The sequence below is a fragment of the Manis pentadactyla genome, chromosome 15, assembly GCF_030020395.1.
Source record: "Manis pentadactyla isolate mManPen7 chromosome 15, mManPen7.hap1, whole genome shotgun sequence".
Classification (NCBI taxonomy): domain Eukaryota; kingdom Metazoa; phylum Chordata; class Mammalia; order Pholidota; family Manidae; genus Manis; species Manis pentadactyla.
The window spans coordinates 19,097,483-19,117,429 of record NC_080033.1 but is presented as its reverse complement, the minus strand read 5'-3'; the positions used below and the strand labels follow the sequence as shown (position 1 = coordinate 19,117,429).

The window sequence follows — 19,947 nt, the reverse complement described above, 5'->3', positions numbered from 1 at the left end:
ACGCACAACCACCCAGTTACCTACAGGCAGCAGGAGGGAAAGTCAGTGAGTGAAGACAGCCAGGCGTGGAATAACAGGGAGGGGTGGCAACTGTGGCAAATAGGGAGCCTGGCCCCTTCAGAAGGGGGCAGCCACCATCTCTACAGTGAGTCGTGGCCATGAGCCAGCGCCAGCCCAGTGCTGCTGGTCGGTCTGACTGTGGCAGAAGCAGGAATGTGGGTTATGTGAAATCACTCAGGAGTCAAACACAGCACGCTAGGGACCAGACCCAGTCCACGGCTGCCAGACTGGAGTGGGAGCAGCTTACGGGCAGTTGGCCTAGGCTCCGGGCTAGTCTGCCTGAGCCCTTGTCCCCACATAGGGCCCAGCAGAGGGCAAGAAGGGGGATGGCGGGCTCCCCAGAGTGTGTCAGAATCATCAGCATCTAGACAGGCATTTGGCTTCAGGGCATTTATTTCATGTCTCTCTGTACAGACCCTGGGGCCAGGTATGGGGGCAGGAGACCAGGAACGGGGTAGCAATAAATAACATGGACAGACGGAGCTCCCCTCCAGACAGATGAGGTTAAAGGGGATTAGAGGGGAGCCACAATGCAGGAGGGGGTTGCTGGCAGGCAGGGGCAGCTGAGTAGGAGGAGGAGGTCAGGCCCCCAGGACCTCGCTGTCACCTGCCCCATCCCTTGCCTGCCACAGCCCCCACTGCATTTGGGAGGAAGGGAGTCACCAGCCAGTGGGGCCAGCGAGGGTCCTGAAGGGGGGTGGCCGCACGGGCTGCCCCCAGCTCCCTCACTTGACACGGATTTCAGCATACTCGGCTAGCTCCTCCGTCAGGGTGTAGCTGTCCTTGGTGGGCCGCTTTCCCAGGTCCGAGTGAGAATAGCTCAGGTCCAGCTCCGGGGGCTCTCCCCGAAGGCCCAGCAGCCTCCTCTCTGTTCCCAGGCACCTCTCGCTCTATGAAGGGAACCAGCCCATTAGAAGGCTCCTGTAGCACCTTTTCCAGATGCAAAGCCTAGAGGATCTTGTACCCCCACAGCTCCAGAGCTGAGTCCCAAAGCCCTGTGTGAACCTCCTTTCTCAGGGACCTCCAGCCCTGAAGTCCCTGGATCCCACTCTGGGCCTGTGGCCCTGCTCATCCCCCATGCACAACAACCCCCTTGCAGCTAAGTCTCAGGGTCACCTACAAGTACAGTGTCTCCAGGAAGCCTTCTTTAACATAGGAATTTAGGGGGTACACAGTTCAACCTACACCACCTTCTCAGATTAGAAACCAACTGTTTGGGATCCCACCTTGCCAATTTATTTTTAAATGCAGGGCCCAGTGAGCCCTTCCCCTCTGCCTGGGTCTGGCGTGGTCACCTGCTCAGTCTGGGAGGTCCTGCAGGTGCAGCTTTGGCTTCCCCACCAAGCTCTCCGTCTCTGTGCCCCCCGCCCCACAGGCCTCTGGACACAACACAGGACAGTGACCACAAACGGACAGAAGGGAGCAGCGATGGGATAGAATAGACAAGGCTAGGTGTGCTGGGTAAGGCCAGACTTCACTGGGGCCCATCCTGGATGCCTGACAGGACGCACAGACATGCACGCCAGCCCCAAGGCCCAGCCAGGGCCCAGAGGCAGGCACACTGAGGCCCCCGGAACCTACCTCCTGGGGCGCTCATTCCAAGGTAGAGACCTCTCTGGACTATTGGAGAAGGAAATGCAGTCATAGACCCAGGCGGTGAGGGTGAGGGCTTCCCTCAGCCCTGAACCCCAAAGCCCCCTTCATAGCCTCAGCCTGGACCCTGCTCCCAACCAGGTCTAAGCCAGCCCTCTACACGTCCTCCTTTCCCTTCTGTGGGGCCGGGCTCCCCTCTGCCCCTGGCCTCCCAGGCCCCTTCCTGGCCCTCCATGGGTTCTCCAGCCAACCTGTGGGGCTCTGGCACTCACCTCATACTTTTCTGGTGCCCCAGAGATGCGGAAGTCACTGCTGAACAGGACAGGGGGGTTGTCCCCCGCCGAGAAGCTGGGGCTCTGTGTCACGTTCTTTCTGTAGGGCAGGATGTATCAGCCCAGTGGAACTCCCAGGGTTCTCCCCTCCCTCCCTTTCTGTGCCCCTGACTACCTTAGGAGTTTGGCTCAAGGGACCCTAGAGCTGCTCCCATCCATCTCTAAGACAGGGCAGACGGCCTCCTCAGAGTGACTGCGCTCTTCCTGTCTGCCACTGCCCATCCCTCCCCACTTGGTGACTAGGCTAAGCCTCCCAGCCCCTCGTCTCTGTCACTGTTCAGGACCCCAGCCTGGTTCCTCAAATGCTCTGGGTCTGTCTGTCCCTCTTGCTGCCAGGATGTGGAGCAGGGAGATTAATTCTTTCTCGGGAGAGCTGATGTGTGTGTGCCACAGGGAAGAAAAATTCCTGGCACAGTTGTGGCAGGTGGGCGTGGTTTGGGGCTGGCAAGAAGTGTTTTATCACAAACATGTGTGACCACTGTGGCTTCTGGTACCAACTGTGACTGACACTGTAGCTGCACGTCTGGAGTAGCTGACTTTTTCTGACACACTGGAGTGTGTGCAAGACAGTCCACAAAGGCAGGAGTCCACAGCACAGTAAGCGGGGCTCAGGTAATGATCAGTGGACAGTGCTCCGCCCAGGCTCTGGCACACCCTGATGGGCAGCGGGTCATGGTCGCAGGAGCCCTCTCTCCTCTCTCCAGCTGAACATTCTCAGAGAAGAATCCGCTCTCCCACACTCATATGGCTGTCCTCCTGTGCCCGTATCCCAGCTCCAACAGACACGCCCCTGCCCTACCCCTTGCCCATCAAAACTCCCCACCCTCATACTAGCCCTGGCAGGCCACTCACTTTCTGCGGGTCTGAGTAATGTAGCAGACAATGGCGATTAGTATGGCAAAGGCGACCACAGCTCCTACAGGCCCGATCTTGGCCCACATCAGGCGGTCTGAAGGCAGAGAAGACCCACATACCCTCAGGGCTATTGGTAGTAGTAAGGACACCTGGGTTCTTAGGAGACAGGCGAGAGCAGGGGTGATAGGGAAATAGGTACAAGCTGGAACTCCTTGCACTGGGGCTTTGTGGCCGGAGGACCCAGGGAGGAGCCAGCAAAGTATGGGCAACCTTTCTTGCTGACTGCAAAGAACATTTTTATCACTTCACCAATCCGCGCAGCCTAACCCACGCTTGGTGGCTGACGGTCAGCTTTGGGGAGGGCAGCCTGGATCCCAAAGGAGGCCCCTCCGTCCCCGTGGCCCCAGCCCCAGGCCACACCACTCACGGGCTCCCTGGAAAGGCAGCTCCAGGCTCTTGGAGCCATAGAGGTTGTGGGCGGTGCAGATGACCCGGGGCGGGACCTGGGCCTGCCCGCGCAGCGTGAGGATGCTGGTGAGCAGGAGACCGCTGCGCTCCGAGTACACGAACTCCCGCTCCGTCTCATTCACGGTCACGTTGCGTGAGGGCAGCTCAAAGGCCACGGACGGCTCCGGGCTGGATTTCACCACGCACAGGCACTGCACCGTGTCTCGGGCCGCTGCGCAGTGGGACTCCAAGAGGATTATGGGGGCAACTGCAGAGGCAAGACCAAGACTCAGTGGGCTGAGACTTCCCAAGGCCAGTCCTCCGGGGACTCCTTGGCTGAGGGCCAAGGGCGAGAGTGGCAGCTGTCTCAGAGATGAGCTGCATTTTCCCCTTTGCACTATCTCTTGCACCCGCTTTAACTTGTTCGCTTTGTAGAAAAAAGCAGATCATGGTGCTCCCCGCTCAACCTCTTCCAGGTGTTCCCTGTGTCACTTAGAATAAAATCCAGATTCTTCGCCTTGGTCGGCAAGGCTGCGCAGGACCTGGCCACACTCTCATCTCCTTCTCTCGCCCTGGCTCACTTCTTCCCAGTCACATGGCCTCCTTGCTGTTTCTCAAGCTCATGCAGCTCTGTCCCACCCCAGGGTTTCTCCCTCAGACCGACACCTTCTGACGCCTGCCGAACTCACTCCCTCACTCCAGACACGTTCCCCTCCTCTGACAGCCCCACGTGAACTGCACCTGCCTCACCAATCATTCATTCCTTTCCTGCTTGGGTTTGCTCCCCAGCCCCTATCCCTTCCCATATTTAAAGTGACACAGCTTGTCTCTTATTTCCATCAAGACAGCTCTGTGAAGACTCGTGCACAAACTGTTGAATTCCGCCAGCTCCCCTTTCGGGCCATCCTACAGATACCCCCTGGCACCCTGATCTTCTCCGTGGGACTCCCCATTGTCACTGGCACCAAATACTACCCTCCATCCAGGATCATTTTGTTGAGCTTTGTTTTGCTGTCATTTGTATGATAAAAATGGTACTGGCATGGTTTTTTCCTTTCATTTTCTTAACTATGAAATTAGAATAGAACAATGCATGCTGCTTTTTAAAACTATGTCCTCTTTCCCTCCTTGAGAGTCTGGCACTCCCCTCTGCTCACTCTAGCCTGAGCTCTGATTCTCAGTTCTGACCAAAACCCACTTACACATGGGCAAAGGCCCTGGACCCACCGACCCCACTTATTTTCAATTTCCAGCAAAAAGGAATATGCAGGTAACAATAATGGGCTAATGGATCCTGTGACCAGGTGCATTCACAATAGAGATGATTCCAATTGGAACCTCAATGCCTACATGTATCAAAGTCTGGCAAATTAAAAATTATATATCCCATGTCTGTTAAGGCAGACACACACTATGCTTACTACAGTGTTAATGAGTTACACACCACAGAGCAAATTAATAATGACGAACATGAACTGACAGTGATTAATTTTTTTAAAAACCTCTTTCACTCAAGGCTGCACTGGTGATCTGGTGACAGGGTCCTCTCTAGATGCTGTGGAAACCTGACACCCTGCCTGCATGTGCTCCATATCTTCGCAGGTTTGCAAGCAGCCTGGGAGACCTATGAAACCCTGGTTGACACTAGACAACACCCCCAGTCCCACAAAGAATGGGGAGCTTGGGGGGAACAGCTTAGCTCAAATCCCAGCTCTGCCATCTACTGGCTGGGTGGCCCTAGTCAGGCCACTCAGCTTCCCTGAGCCTCCAAGATGGAGTTCTCATTTGTGCAAATAGGGGTAATGGTCCTTAACTTGCAAGGGGTGGAGGATACTCTGACAGTAGGTCCACGAGTGAGTTGTAAAGGCTAACCATCCCACCCTGGGTATGATTAGATAAATAGAGCCACCCCAGCAGAGGGAGTGAGAACAAAGCCTTGGCATCAGGATCTCAAGGCAGACATCCAGCCTAGGGTCCAAAGGAGAGGTGGGTGGGAAATTATGAGGATGTCTAAGGGTGACAGAGCACGTGTCAGGTGCTATGGGCACTCACCATAACTTCCTGTCTTCACAGCCATCTTTGGGGAAAGGTACTGTTATCACACCCATTTTTCAGAGGAGAGAATTAAGGCTCAGCAAAGGTAAAGCCACTTGTCTGGGATCATGTGGCAAGATGGAGACAGAGCTGGGATCATCTCTGTGTGGTGCTGGACACCAGTAACACTTCAGTTTCCTTCCATGTATTAAACGGGGATGAACAGTCCCTCCCCCAGTCACGTTCTTGTGAGACCAAAATAGGTCAGTATGTGCAAAGGGCTCAGACTAGTCCCTTGCAAACCCAGTAAGGGTGAGCAGCCTGTGCATGTCCCGTGCCAGGCAGGGCCCTGGGGTCAGCAGGTGAGACAGAGAACCCTGCTCCAGGAGCACCCAACATTGTCAGTGAGCACTTACCCCTGGTGCTAGGGGACATGGACTTTGGGATGGAGGAGGCCTGAGGGATGGCCCCACCCAGCAGCCTGAGGCCACACTCCCAGAGGACCAGCACAGGGACACAGGCTCTGGTGAAGCATGAGGTGCTCAGCAGCTTTGGGTGCAGCAAGGTTGTTCCTCAACTCCAGTAAATTGAAGGCTTTATGCTCCAAGTTGGCTGGTTTGCTCGTTTGTTTTCAAAAGAAGCCATATTAAATGGATCATTGGGTGCCCAGGACTGCAGGGGTGGTGAAGCAGCCAGCGGTTTAAGAGCTGAGACACACAGGGGTCTGGGGGAATCCTGGTTCTGACTAACTTCCTAGCTGCATGGCCTTGGGGGATTCTGATCACTCATTTTCTCCTTAGTGAGATGGGGGGTCATGACAACACACACCTGCTTCATGGGGTGGCCACAGGGGCTCAGCAAAATAATGTAATCTTGGCCCAGAGCAAGCCTGGAACGACCATTTGCTGCTACCACTCTTATTCAGGAGGGTCTGTAACTGAAAGTGTGTGTGAGATGGTGTGTATATGTTCAGAGGCTTCCATCAGATTCTCAGAGGGTTCTCTGACTCTTAAACTTATGAACCACTGGCTTGGGATGTAACGGGGCAAGAATGGGGGAAGCTGGGCCCAGGAGGGTGAGGATGGAGAAAGGTGAGTACCCCACAACTCACATGCCATGACCCCATGGGATGCTGCCAGCAAGCACAGACCATGAGGGAACATGCCCAGAGGTGAAAGGGCAGCAGAGCAGTGGACAGCCACCGCTTGGCTGTGGAAGATGGCACTCTAGGAGTAATCTGAATCTATGGTGTACTGATTATTGCCACATACAGAGTATTGAGCATGGATTGTGGCAAATGTGTGATGGGGACATTTGTAGGTGGCGTAATTGAGGCCAGGAGCAGTGAAGTTTGCAGACTAGTGCCAGTGGCCAAACAAGAGCTGAGGAGGAAGCAGGGGAAATGGAAATATGGAGGTGACATTCAGTGGGAGTTGCTGGACAAGGGAGTCGAAACTATGACTTGGGAGCTACACCCCTGAATTATGGCCAGGGATGGGGGCGTTGGTGGTGCTGTCCACAAAGAGGAAGTCCGGAGGGAGAAGTGCTGATTGTCAGTAGAAGGATGAGTTTCATTTCCAGGACAGTTCGCTTTTCATGTGCATCCATTTCATCTCTCTGGCTATACTCTGTTAATAAGCTTGCTGTCCTCTTGGTCCTCTTCTCCACCTCCCACCGAGCCATACAGCTCTTTGCACATACAATGGCTTATCATGTCTTCTAATGTGATGACATAGGATGAGGTCAACTTTGGGCAGTACAGAAGAGTAGAGCCAGACCTTCTGGATTTGAATGTCAAATTCCCACCATTTTCTAGCTGGGTGACCTTGGGTATGTAGCATAATCTCTCTGGGTCTCAATTTCCTTCTCTGGAAACAGGGGACAGTAACAGAACCTCCCTCCTAGGGATGGCATGTGGATGAGATGAGTGGGTCCCTGTACAGAGCTTCCAGCAGTAGCTGGTACATAGCAATGCTCCACGAGGTTTAGATGTCATGGTTATTGTTTTAGTTCAGTGCAAAGGGGTGGCGTCCACAGGATCCAGAAATCTTTTTCATCAAAAATGCATCTTAGGATGTGTGGACAAGTATTCTGAGGTGGGACTTCTAATTTCATGCTGTGGATTCTGCTTCCCTGCCTTCTCCGTCCTCATCTGCTGGTGCAAAGCTGATCGTTGATTTGGGTAGGTGGGTGCCTCCCAGGAAGCCAGGTGCCCCCACTGAACCATTCACAGAGGCCCCGGCAGGGGTGGGAGGAGGACAGGGATACTCACACTCCACGGACAGGTTGAAGGCAGTGGCCCGCTGGCCGTACTGGTTCTCGGCCACACACCAGTATTCTCCGTCATCCTCCGGCGTGACGGCAGGCAGCTCCAGCTGCAGCTCGCTCTCATAGATCACCGTGGCCAGAATCTGCTTCTCCTTGAAGATGGTGAGAATAGGATCCGGGTTGCTCTGTGTGGAGCACAAGATGGAGACCGTCTCTCCCTCCACGGCCACCACTGTCCCGTTCACCATCGGCTTCCGGGGTGCATCTGGGGGTCGGAACAGTGAGCCAGTGGTCAGAAGCCAGGGGTGCCTCTTTGGCCAGCTAACTCCCTGATGTGACCTCATACCCCAGTCTGAACACGCTAGCTCAGGATGGCCCAGGTAACCCCAGTCCTGGCTCTCATGTTTACAAAAACAGGGGCTCTGCAGCCAGAATGCTTGTATTTGAGTCCCAGCTGTACCCCTTCCCAGCTATGTGTGGACCCATGTGTTAACCTCACCAGGGCTCCTTTTTCTTATCTGGAAAATGGACTTGATGATAGCCCCAACCAAGAACCTCCTAAGTGACAGACACTGTTTCAACGTGAGCAAGATAGATGAAGATTCCTGCCCAGGTGGGCACACACTATGTAAGTAAATGAAATACATAGTTGGTAAGATGAGGATGGGAAGTCATGGTTCTCACAGTTTTAACTAGGATGGCGAGGGAAGGCTTCCAGAAGGAGGTGGGTAAGAGCCAGCCGTGGGGCTGTCTGGGGAAGAATATTTGTGTACTTGACAGCATTCAGGAACTGCTGAGTCAATGTTGGCTCTGGCTGTTATTGTTATTATATCCAGCACTGGGCATTGTGCCTCAATAAATATTTGTGAATCAATGAATGACCTCTCTTTGGTTCCTAGCTAAGAACCCTGTCTGACCAGACCCCTGTCCCAGTGGCCCCATAATGTACACAGTGCACACAAGAGGCTGGGTGAGGCTTGGGATCCCCTCATCCCTCCCATTAGAACTACAGAAGGGCTTGTTTTTGAAGGGTGGATTCCAGGAGCCAGGCCCAGATCTACTCCCATACAAGCCAAGGCCCACAGGCATCTGAATTTAACAGGCTTTCCTGGTTGACAGGGACCTCATCTGTCCTGCGGTCTTGTCATAGGGATGAGAGTGGTGCAGAGTGAGTGTTCTCCAGATGTGCAAAAAATTAAGGAACGCCTTGACCTGCAACCCTCCTCTCCATCTTCCCCTCAACAGCGTTTATGGCCCTAACCAGCCTGGTCCAGCCCAGCTCCGCCCTGGGTGAGGCCCGTTTCCCCTCATCTCCCCACCCGCAGGGCCCATGCTAGGCGCGTGTGCACCCAGGGCAGTCACTCACACATGACGCTGAGGCCCACGGTGCGGTTGTTCTGGCCATAGGTGTTCTCTGCCAGGCAGGCGTAGACGCCGTCCTCCCCAGGGGTCACCTCCTCCAGCTCCAGGAACAGGCTCTTGGCCACGGCCTCCTGGAGCACGGTGCCATCTCGCATCCAGGTCAGCAGCGGCAGCGGGTTGCTGTCAGCGCCGCAGAGCAGGCTGACATGCGAGCCCTCGATGGCCTCCACGGAGGAGTTCATCTCCACAATCACCGGGGGGTCTGAGGCCAGCACACAGAGGGGGGTCAGCGGACAGGGGCCGCAGACCCCGCCCCCAGCCCTGACTCCGCCCCCAGGCCCTCCCCAAGGCTCACACTTGACGTCTAGGCTGGCGTAGCCCTCGAACAGCAGGGAGGTGTTGGGGAAGGAAGCCTGGCAGCCCAGCCGGTGGCCGTTGGCCTCCCTAGTGGGTACAAAGTGTAGCAGTGACACCTGCACCCAGGTGCCTTCATCCTCGCGCAGCCGACCTAGCACAGCCGGCTCCCCCAGCCCGTCATGGCCCAGCCAGCTCAGCTCTGGGCGCAGCTCTGGGCAGTTGTCAGGCACCATGCAGCTGACCTCCACTTCTGTGCCTTCCACCACCTCCGGGGGGACCACAATGTTGGGAGTGTCTAGGCGAAGTGGGGAGAAGGAGGGTTGAGGGAGTAGCACCAGGCTACACAACAGCCCCACCTTGTCCAACCCCATTCCTTGTACCTGTTCCTCTCCTCATCCTTGGATACAGAATTCCCTACAACCTTTTCTCCTCCTGGTTTCCCTTCACCCAGAAGTCCTCCACAGATCCTGTGCATATGTAATAATCATGAAAATAATGATATAGTGGTCTGAGCATTTTACAGTTTTTAATTTGTCAGTCCTTCCAGCCGTGCTAGAAGGTGGACAATATTATTTTGCTCATTTTACAGATGATGAAACTGAGGCTACAGTTATTATAGGGTAAAACTGGGCCTCAAACCCTGTCACTCTGGCTTCAACATCTGTGCACTGGACTCTGTATTCCTTAGACCTCTCTCCTTCTCCATGTTTGCTATGCTTTACCCTCCATCTGTGTGTGTGTGTGTGTGTGTGTGTAGTGTCCTAGAGATGTGTCCATGTCTGGCTGTGCCTGTGGAGTCCCTTTCTGCATCAAGCCTGTAATCTGGCTCCTCACACAGACTCAGTGCTGATGGGGAGCCCAAATCTAAGGGTTCTACACCTAGGGCTTCTCAGGTAGTAAGCAGTGGATCCTACTCTGATTGACAAATCTGGCCCAGAGCAGAATTTATTTGGCCTAAATTTAAGATTCTTTTTAAATGATCTATCTGAATCAGCAGCCAATGTTTAGAAATTAGGAGATTATACAGAAAAATATACAATTCTGGTTTCTCTTGAAGACTCAGACTGACAGCAATGGCCCTGCATCTCACCCGCACTGCTGTGAGCACTGACAGTACTCACTCACTGAGCTCTAAGTGCTGTTTTTATCCCCATTTTACAGAAGAGGAAAACAAAGCACAGAGAAGCTGACTGACTTGCCTACCATCACCCAGCTAATGTAGGGATTCAGAAGCCTCCACCCTAACCCCTGGGCCCTACTGTCTTTCTCCCAAGAGTTTCTAGAAGAGTAAGTGCCCTCCTTTTCCTCTGAGGGCAGCAAGACTATTTTGGGCCCTGCTTTGCTCGTTTCTGTCATTTGCCTGGTCCATGTAGGGGCATTGGGGTCTGCATCCCCAGCCAAACCGACTAGTGCCTGGATCTGCCACCCAGGCTTCCCTGGAAAGGTGCTGGGGGTGGGTACCTTCTTGCTGCACCCACGCCTGCCCAGGAGCGACCCTGCCTGTCCTGCTCCGCCCCAACTCCACTCTGGCCTGCCCCGCCCCAGCCCCACCTTGGCCTGTCCAAGCCCCACCCCCTGCCCGTCCAAGCCCCGCCCTGGCCTGCTCCTGCCCCTCCCCTGCCTGTTCCAGCCCCGCCCTGGCCTGCCCTGGCCCCGCCCCCCACCCCCCTGCGCCCGCACAGCCTCCGGCGTACTCACTGACGATGTCCAGGACGCTGTGCTCGGAGAACGTGTACTGGTTGTAGCCCCCCAGGTCCCCGCGGAAGTAGTACTTGCCGCCCAGCTCCGGGCTGAGGCTGCTGAGCAGCAGGGTGCAGTTGCGCAGGCCCAGGTCCCCCAGGAGGCGGCTGCGGCCCTGGAAGCTCTCGTGGACCACCTGGGTGCGCGACTTGAAGACCACTGGGGGGTAGTTTTTCGGATAGGGGCTGTTGAAGTACCAGACACCATGCACGACAGCCGGCCGCAGCTCGTCGGGGAAGTCGAAGCGGCAGGGGATGGAGACGCACGTGCCCTCGAAGGCCGCGATGGAGGAGGGCATCCAGGCGCCCCAGTGACCCCCTCGAGAGGCTGCGGGCGAGCAGAACTACTGAGGCAGAAGGACATGCCCAGCCCGGGGCTCCCTCCACTTCCATCACCTTCCACTTTCCTGGGAGATCCAGGGACCCACAGAAACAGCTCCACCCCACTCACAGGCCAAGGGCCCAGGATCCCTGAGCCCTTACCTGAAATCATAATCCAAAACAGAGGCAATGCCGTGAGGAATATCATTTTGTACAGCAAGTGAGTCACAGCTGGAGAGGGGAGAAGAGAGGGTTAAAGGCCAGAAGTGAAAGGGGTGCCGCTACGAAGGCTTTAGGAAGGGGCCTGTTCAGATGTTAGCTGCTACCGCTATTTAATATCTATAATTACAAATAATTGTATGGCATCAACTATATACCAGGCCTCAGTGCTTTATTTAGCTATATTAATTCATTTGATCTCTTTGACATAGGTGAATTATTATCTTCATTTTATAGCTGAAGTCCAGAGAGGTTAAGTAACTTGCCCAAGGCCACACAGCTGGTAAGTAGCAGAGGTAAGACTCAAGCCCTATCCGTCTGGCTCCAGGTCTGCAGACTTAACTGCCAAACTGTCCTGTCTTTACATGGTTAGTGATATGCTGATAATTATCAACACCATTGTGCCCCTGGAGATTTCCAGAAAGTAAGGAGAGAGCCAAGGCTGAACCAGCAGCTGGAAGGAGGAGAAGTCAACAGGAAGAAGAAGTTGGATGCCTGCCCTCACCTCAGTCTCCCTGAGTTGGGAATGTCTTCAGGTCCCACCTGAAGTTGTCAGCCAGCTAACCTGGAACAAGAGTCCGACAGGTGCACCTGCTCCCGCCTACCGCTCTCCTATGAGTTGTGGCCTGTTGTAAGGCTGCCCATGTGGTCTTTGTTGCCCATAGATGCTTGGGACCCTCCCACACAGTCTCCAAGCCAATCTGTGGTCACACTCACACCCAAGCTGTGATGGACAACTGTGGGGAAGGATGGGGGAGCGGCAGACCACTAGGCGGGGGGGAGGCGGGGGTTTGGTAAGTAGGGTGAGGGAGCAGATGTCCCACGGCTGAGGCCTGGGGGTGGCAGGCAGGGACCCAGTCCCATCAATGACTGGGTTTCACAGTATCAGCATTCCCAGCATGCCGCGTGAATTCCTGCCGCCCTCTCCCACCCCACAGACGGTCCCTGTTGTCCCCACCCTCAACAGAGGCCAGTGCCGGTACAAAAGAGCCCTGTTCCCTCAAGATGAAGGTGCCTCTTCCTGGGGAGCTTCTCAGGTAGGTGGTGGTGAGGAAAGGGTCGGGCACTCCTGACTGGGCTCTGAGTGGGGCCAGGAAGGACCAGGGGTTAGGAGTTGTTGAGCCTCTGGCACCCAGCTGCTCTGTGGGTCGCCTCAGGGTTGGAGCCAGGGTTTCCAAGCAGCTGCCTTTCCTGGCCTTCACCACCTTCTTCCCACAGACACAGATGCATGCAAAGTCAGACACATGCAAATGCTGGTATGAAATGTGACAGATCTAGACCCAGCCAGAAGGAGCCGGCTCCCACCATAGAGACTCACGGGACACTCGGTCAGGGCCCTGCGCACAGACGGGCACAGAGAACCCTGTGCCGATAGAACATGCCACCTTTGAACCTGTGGCAGGATGATACAGGAGATAGACACAGGTGAGGGCCAGTGGCAGGACCTGGGCAGACATGTGAAACAAGCATGCAGACCATGCACTGGATGAGAAAGGTCTTGGTGTGGGTCAGAAAAGTCTTAGCTTTTACAGAGATTGTGACTCTCTAAAGGGCCACAGTCTCTAAACATGTAAGAGTACATCTGGAGTAGTAAAATTTCATGGAGGGAGTGGGCTTAGAAAAAGAGGTCTAAAAATTTTCTTTAGTGGGTGTAATGAAAAAAAGGTTGAGAAACACTGATGTAGATGGGGACTCACCCAGGGGTGTGCATACTCTCACATGAGCCCATACAGACACACACACACACACACACACACACACACACACACACACACACACACACACACACATACTCTCACATGAGCACAGACACACACACACACACACACACAACCTGTTCTGCACCCAGGTACTGGAACTTGCTCACTCATAGCCCACTGCTCCCCCCACCCCCTCGCACCCAGATGCAGGATGCAGGTGTCTGATCACCTGGGCATCCCTCCGCTCTTCACCCAGCCCCAGACCACTTACAGGCCCTCTGCCCCAAACTTGGAAGCCCCAGGGCAGCTGTGTCTGCAGCACCTCCACCCTGAGGTCCCAGCCCCTTCCCAAAGCAGTCCTAAGTAGCAACCGGCCCCATCCTAAACTAGTGGCAGTTCACAGCGACCAGCCGTGGCCCAGACCACCTGGCCTTGCACGTGCTTGGGCGCCCTGCCTATCCTGTCGCCACCGCCCTCCGCTGGTCACCGGGCCTGGCCCCTCAGCTGCAATACTCACTTGAACGCTCTAGCTTCTGCACCCTCTGCTCCGCCAGCCCCGCTCGCAGTCCCCTGGCCTCCCAGGGTCTAGGCCCCCACTTACCAGTCCCTCCCCTCCCCCTGGGTGCCAGGGGCCGCCTGCCTCCAGGGCCCAGCTCCTCCCTGCCCTCGGGGGAGGGGGCACAAAGGGGCCCTTGTCACCATTGCGCTAACTGGGCAGCCTGATGCTTGGGTTCTACTAGCTCCTTCCTGAAGGGGCTGGGGGGGTGGCTGCCTCACTTGTTCCCCGTCCTCCATCACTGTGCACCCTGGTTCTGGGTCCTCGGTGGGCATTCTAAATCTCTGGAAGCCTCGGGCTGAGGAGCAGAAGGCATTGTCCTCAGCTTCTAGGGAATCTAGGTGGCAACGAGAGGCCACAGAGGCTGGTGTGGGCAGGAGGAAGAGACAGGACCTCCCACCCTGGGCTTCAGTGCCACCTTCCCCCTCTCTAGAGTGGTTTCCCTGGATCACATTTGGTGCCCACATCCTGGTCTATTTTCTTCTAGGCGCTTCTTGTCCTCAGAAGTGACCTTGTATATTGACTGTCTCCTCCCTGGGAACATGAGCTCCAGGACGACGGGCCTGGCCTATTTATTCCCAGTCTATCCTGCCTGTAGAGCAGCTTCTGGCACAGTTAAGCTTCATAAATGCAGAGTGTGTGCATGAATGTGTTCCTCAGCTACTCCATGGCTCCTTCTGAACAGAGGCTTTGCACTGTCCCTCACAGGAAGCTCCCCCTACTGTGCGCTGCTCCGCACCGCACCAAGGTTACAGCCTGCGCATCCTTTCTGCTCACAGTCTGCATGGCACTCACCTCCTTTGGGAGGTCTGCCCTGCCCTGCTCGCCCAAGCCCAGCACCTCCATGGAGAGAGCTGCCTTGGCCCTCCCTAGTCCTCAGCCCTTTTGCCAACCTGCACTCTCAGTGAGCTCCTTCCCCACTAGCACAAGATTGCCAGAGGGCAGGGTTTCTGCCTGTCTGTCTGTCTTGATCACCCTTGTTTCGCTTAGGGCCCTGCCTGGTGCACAGAGGGTGCTCAGCAAGGATTGGGCTGACTCTTTGAGCTGGGTGGGGACAGATTCCATAGTGCTCCTCCTGCCAGCAACCTCTCCCATTGGCTATGACCCCTGCAAGGTCGGGGGGGGGGGGGGGAGGGGGGAGCTGACAGGGGTGTGGTTAAGTGTAGTAGTGGTTTGACCGTGAGCTGTTCCGTTACACTGAGGTATCTTCCGTCCTTCAGGACAGAGCAGGGGGAAGGGAGGGAGGGTCCTTTCTCCCAAGGGAGAGGCCGGGCGAGGTGGGGGGGTGAGGGGCGGGGAATCCCTCAGACCCAGAGTGAGGAGTCAGAGATGGCTGAATGGAGGGGGAGGGGGAGTCCCACCCCCACCTCAGGCTTCATGATGTCAGACTCTGCCCGTGCCCTTCCCAGTCAGGGACAAAGGCCCATTGAGAGTGGGGTGGGGCTTGAACGCCTGGGTCCTGGAGAAGAGAGGGGCCTGGTGCCTGGGCTTTGGGGAAGGACACTGAGATCCTGGGGTTCTCATATGTCACAACCTTCAGCAGCAATAAAGAATCCTTGGGGTCCGTCTCTCTGGGTGTGAACTGAAGGCTGCCCTGCGGAACGGATGCCCTGGCAAGTGCATTTGGCAACAGTTACTAAGTCTGAAATCTCTTGTCTGCAGACTGCAGGAGGACCGGGGCACTGGAGAGCATGTGCCTGTCCGAGCAGGGAACTGACACTCAGATCCAGCTACCGGTGCTGCCAGATCCTTCCAGACAAGGCAGGTGTCCTGTGACAAACTACCACAAACCGGGCAGCTTCTTGTCTCACAGCGCTGAAGGCTAGGAGCCTGAAGTCCACATGCTGAGGGAAGGATCTGCTCCAGCCTCTCTCCGTGGCTCACAGATGGCCATCTTCATGCTCACGTGGCACTCCCCCGTATGCGGGTCTCTGTGTCCAAATTTCCCCTTTTTGTAAGGACACCAGTCCTATCGGATTAGAGTCCACCTATGGGCTTCATTTAAGCTCGATTACCTCTGCAAAGACCCTATCTCCAAACCACATCATAATCTGAGGTATCTAGGGTTAGACTTCATCATGTAAGTTTTGGGGGCACACAGTTCAACACATAACAGCTATTTTTAGTAGCTGTTCCTATTTTTATGTAAAATACCTTGATTTTTAGATGTTAACTCAATTTTATCTAAAACTGTTGTAGACCAAGCAAAACTCACCCCAGGGCAGAATTAAGCCCCCAGGCCCACTTGCTTAATGGTCCCTCGAGTGGGAGGTACCACTGGATCCAACAAAGGGGCACTTGCTTCCCCCAGCCAGAGTGGGCAGCTTCACCCTAGTCCTCAGAGTGTGGCCCCCAGGCCAGAGTGGGCAGCTTCACCCCAGTAGTCCTCAGAGTGTGGCCCCCAGGCCAGCAGCACCAGGACTGCCTGGGACCTTGTTAGAAATGCAATGTTCGAGGGCCCCAGCCCAGACCTGCTGAATCAGGAACTCTGGTGGTCTGCATTTTACCAGGTGCTCCTGGAGGTCCTGGAGCACAGCCTCCCTCCCACCTTGCAGGACCACCTGGAGGACTCGCTAAGATGAGAGGAGAGCCCTCGGGGTCATAGAACCTAACTAGCTTGGCCACCTCCCAGCTATTTATTGAGGAGGTCTGAGAGGCCTCCCAATGCCCCTTTTCAGGGACTACAATGCTAACCTTTTACAATGACAAGGCATTTGACATTTCCAAACCCATTTCACCCTCATCTGTTGCTGAGCAGCTCAACAGCCATTAACTGAGTACCACAGAGACACTTCTTTCCTTTTCCAGATGAGGAGTGGGGTTTCGGAGTGGGGAGGAGTTGCTTTCAAGATCCACAGCTAACAGAACGCCAAGCTCTCCACCTCACCTTCCTCTCCCCCAGCCTCCAGTCTCATTCAGGAAAACCTCTCCCTGAGGACAAGCCTCTCTCATGGTTTCTAGGGTAGAAGGCAGAAGCTGGTGGTGTCTAGGACTGATCTGGCTCCCACTTGAGTTTAGTTTGGCCCACAGGATGTTGACTTAAAAAATCAAATTCCTTTCATCAGTTGCCAATAGTTTAAAAATCAGGGAATTTCACACAAGTGAGGACTGCCACCTTCTCTTGAAAAGAGGCTCTGGCCATGTTTGGCCTGCCTTTGGGCCTGGCAAGTCATCTCCCAGAGCCAAGACCCAGGCCTCCCCACTTCCTATTGTACTTTGAGGTCCTTTATTATCACCTGAGCACAGATGTTTTCTTATGGGCTAAGAAGACAGTCAAATGTATCTCTGTTTCTACCAAAAGTGGGGAAATCAGATAAATTGCAAGGGATACAGTTTTCAGGCAGAATGGGAGGGGACTTAATTCCCTGTGGAGGTAACCACTATTCTCCTGTGTGTCTCCTGTGCAGTGTGTCCTTGTTGAGAGAATATACCTTAAATGCCCCAGTGAAACAAATCTCTCAGGCTCACTCATTTACTGTACTTTTCTGGAAGGCCAGTGGTCTCAAACATAATGGTTTCGGGACCCCTTCCTAATCTGCAAAGTTACTGAGAACTCCAAAAAGTTTTAGTTTAAGTGGATTATATCTAACGTTGCTTAATGTATTAGAACTGAAACTGGGAAATGTCTAAAGCACAAGGGCAGACAATTTCCATCAGAGCACTGATGTCATTACATTCACAGAGCCTCAGAAGACTCTCCTGTACATTCATGAGAGAACAAGGCTGAAAAAGGCATGTAACATCTTAGTTTACTCCATGTGGAGCCCTGGGAGGAGTCCTGGAGCCTTACTTTGAGGACTTTGCTAAGCATTTGAATGTGTTCCCATTTCCAGAAGACTTCAAGGAGAGGAAACTTTGTTTAACTTTCAGCCCCAGCTGTTGCAGCATAAATTCTAGGTCGTTTGAAGTGGGGAAGAAAGGGAAGAACAGAAAACAGATTTTCTTCACCAAGCCTCCTTGCAGCCCCAGTACACACCAACCCTATGCACCCCACTGAGTACTGGCCCTTACAAGACAGGGGCCCCAACAAGCCTCTGGCATAGGACTTGGGTGGGGACAAAGGGCAACAGACACTCTGGTTTGGAAAACAAAAGATAGAACCAGCCATTTTATTCCAAGATCATTCATATTGAGTGCTGGAGGGTGGCAGGAATAAATACGGGAGGGGAGGATGGAGGTTACAGCTGGAAGGCTCTACGTCCGGCAGCACATCCCACACTTTGATTTAATACAGCAGCCACAGCAGTACATGCAGATAGGGAAGTGGGTGTCCCGCCTCCTTAGCCTCCGGAGCACGGGCTGTGGGACAGAAGGGAGAGTGAGTGGGCTGTGGGCACAGGGCACGTGGGAGGCTCCAAGGGGCGTCCCAAGGTCCCTCACCGTCAAGCCGGTAGCAGCTCCCACTGTGTCCTGAGTCCGGAGGTCTGCAAGCTGTCTTGAGGTCTGCAAGCATGGTATTGAGGATGGCAGGGCCCCACAGATCTCTCAGACTCATCCCACCAGCCAGCTCCTCCCCACGGGGCTGGTGTCCCATGGCTCAGCCAGAATGCCAGTGGCGGCCTGGTTTTCTGGCCTTTTCTCCCCTTCCCTCAGGCAGTTCTCCTTCCTCCAAACATTCCCGCTCTGTCTCCTCTCTCCACAGCCGCTACTCTTCTTTGGGTCATCACCCTCCCTGGCCTGCATGCCAGCGCCCTCCTATAACAAGTGTCCTGAGCCTTGCCCCTTATAAGCCACTCCCCGCGCCTTATCAGACCAAGGCTTTCACCATTTTAAAAGCCTGCAGGGCTCCCCTGGCACTTGGAGGAAAATGAGTATTTACAAAGTCGTCTATAGACGTAGCATGTCCACCCCTCATCTCATCTCCAAGTGCCATCTCCTTCAGTTACTAAGCCCTCTGACCCCGGACTACACCATGCTTGCCCTCAGCTCAGGCCTTTGGCTCTCCCCTTCCCTCATCCTCCCAGCCCTAGGACAAATTTCATTTGCTCACAAGACCTCCTGCTTGAGTGCCAGTCCTTTATTCTGTCTAAAGTCCTGCCACCTCCATCCCCCTTCCTGTCCCATAGTCATTCTCCTACCATCTTTTATGTTATTCGAGAATAGCATTTACTAAACACATTATCTTATTTATATTTTAATTGTTCATCAACTAATTGCCTGACCAGGATGTAAACTTCATGAAAGGAAAAATCTTCTCACATCTGCCTTGTTCATTGCTTGATACCCACTGTCTAGAACAGGACTTCACAGAGAGTAGGCTCCCAAGAAGTAACTGTGGAATTGGTTCAGGGCCCCCAGTCCCTGCCACTCAGGACCCCCATCTCTGCACTTTGAGCAGCTGCCTGTCCCCCCTTTGCCTGCCCTGAATTCTGCCAGTGGTAAGCGGGGCGGTGCTCCCAGCACCTGGCTCTCCAGTCCTGGCTGCCCTGCTGGGCCCAGGTCTGGTGTGCTCTCACCTGCTGTGGGAGGACTGAGCCACTGGTCAGGCCGGCCAGGAGGAGGAGCAGGAGGCAGGTGGCCTGGGTCTGCGTGCTCAGTGCCATTGTGCCGTCTGGCTGGTTGTCCTGCTGCTGGGCTAAGACTCGCTCTGTGTCTAGGGCCCAGTTACAGTTGCTTTTATGGGGCCTGCTGGGGGAGGCAAGGGTGCTAAGCCCCCTCCCCTTTGTCCTAACTCATTTCCAAGAAGGTGATGGCGCCGAAAAGGCGGGAGATAAGCGGGAAAAGAGTGACAGGGAACAGTGTTGTGTCACCCTCAGCCAGCAGAGGTGTGTGCAGGGGGTGGGGCAGACAGGGCCACAGACACACACACCCCTAGCCGGCCTCCTGAAAACACTGTCCCTGACATGACATCACCCTTTTGATCTCAGAGAAAACCCCCCCTTTTACCCCTGAGGTTGAACAGGCTGATAGCTGGGCAGGAGCACAGTGACCTCTCATTCACAGGCCAACTTCTCCCCCTATGTCCTCATTCACAGGGAAGATGGGGGCTGCTTACTGGATGTCCCCAGGGTGCCCAGCACAGTCCCCACTGCTTTGGTTTCACAAGAGCATAGGTTCTGGCAGGGGATGTGGGCAGCCAGATGCTGGGGTTTGTGTTGGCACAA

General features: G+C 54.7%; 2 protein-coding genes across 5 annotated transcripts; both read right to left on the bottom strand.

Moving 5' to 3' along the window:
* Positions 1-428: 428 nt before the first annotated feature.
* On the bottom strand, positions 429-14,180 carry MAG (myelin associated glycoprotein). Of its 4 annotated transcripts, none has more exons than XM_036929101.2 (11): positions 13,805-13,867; positions 12,093-12,152; positions 11,531-11,599; positions 11,007-11,375; positions 9,307-9,603; positions 8,956-9,213; positions 7,594-7,854; positions 3,268-3,555; positions 2,838-2,934; positions 1,926-2,025; positions 429-950 (listed from the first exon to the last, which is right to left on the bottom strand). In XM_036929101.2, exons 3-11 carry the CDS (start codon positions 11,574-11,576, stop codon positions 786-788), a joined length of 1,881 nt encoding a protein of 626 aa, XP_036784996.1. In that variant the 5' UTR covers positions 11,577-11,599; positions 12,093-12,152; positions 13,805-13,867; the 3' UTR covers positions 429-785. The 4 variants fall into 4 exon arrangements, with proteins under 4 accessions (XP_036784996.1, XP_036784995.1, XP_036784997.1 ...); XM_036929103.2 differs by lacking the exon at positions 12,093-12,152 and adding an exon at positions 1,642-1,680 and having other exon boundaries at positions 828-950; positions 13,805-14,180; XM_036929100.2 differs by lacking the exon at positions 12,093-12,152 and having other exon boundaries at positions 13,805-14,178.
* A 3,748-nt stretch (positions 14,181-17,928) lies between these two features.
* Positions 17,929-19,456, bottom strand: HAMP (hepcidin antimicrobial peptide). The gene is made up of 3 exons (XM_036929108.2): positions 19,300-19,456; positions 18,224-18,286; positions 17,929-18,142 (listed from the first exon to the last, which is right to left on the bottom strand). The coding sequence occupies exons 1-3, from the start codon at positions 19,384-19,386 to the stop codon at positions 18,038-18,040; spliced, it is 255 nt and encodes an 84-aa protein (XP_036785003.1). The 5' UTR covers positions 19,387-19,456; the 3' UTR covers positions 17,929-18,037.
* Positions 19,457-19,947: the final 491 nt, after the last annotated feature.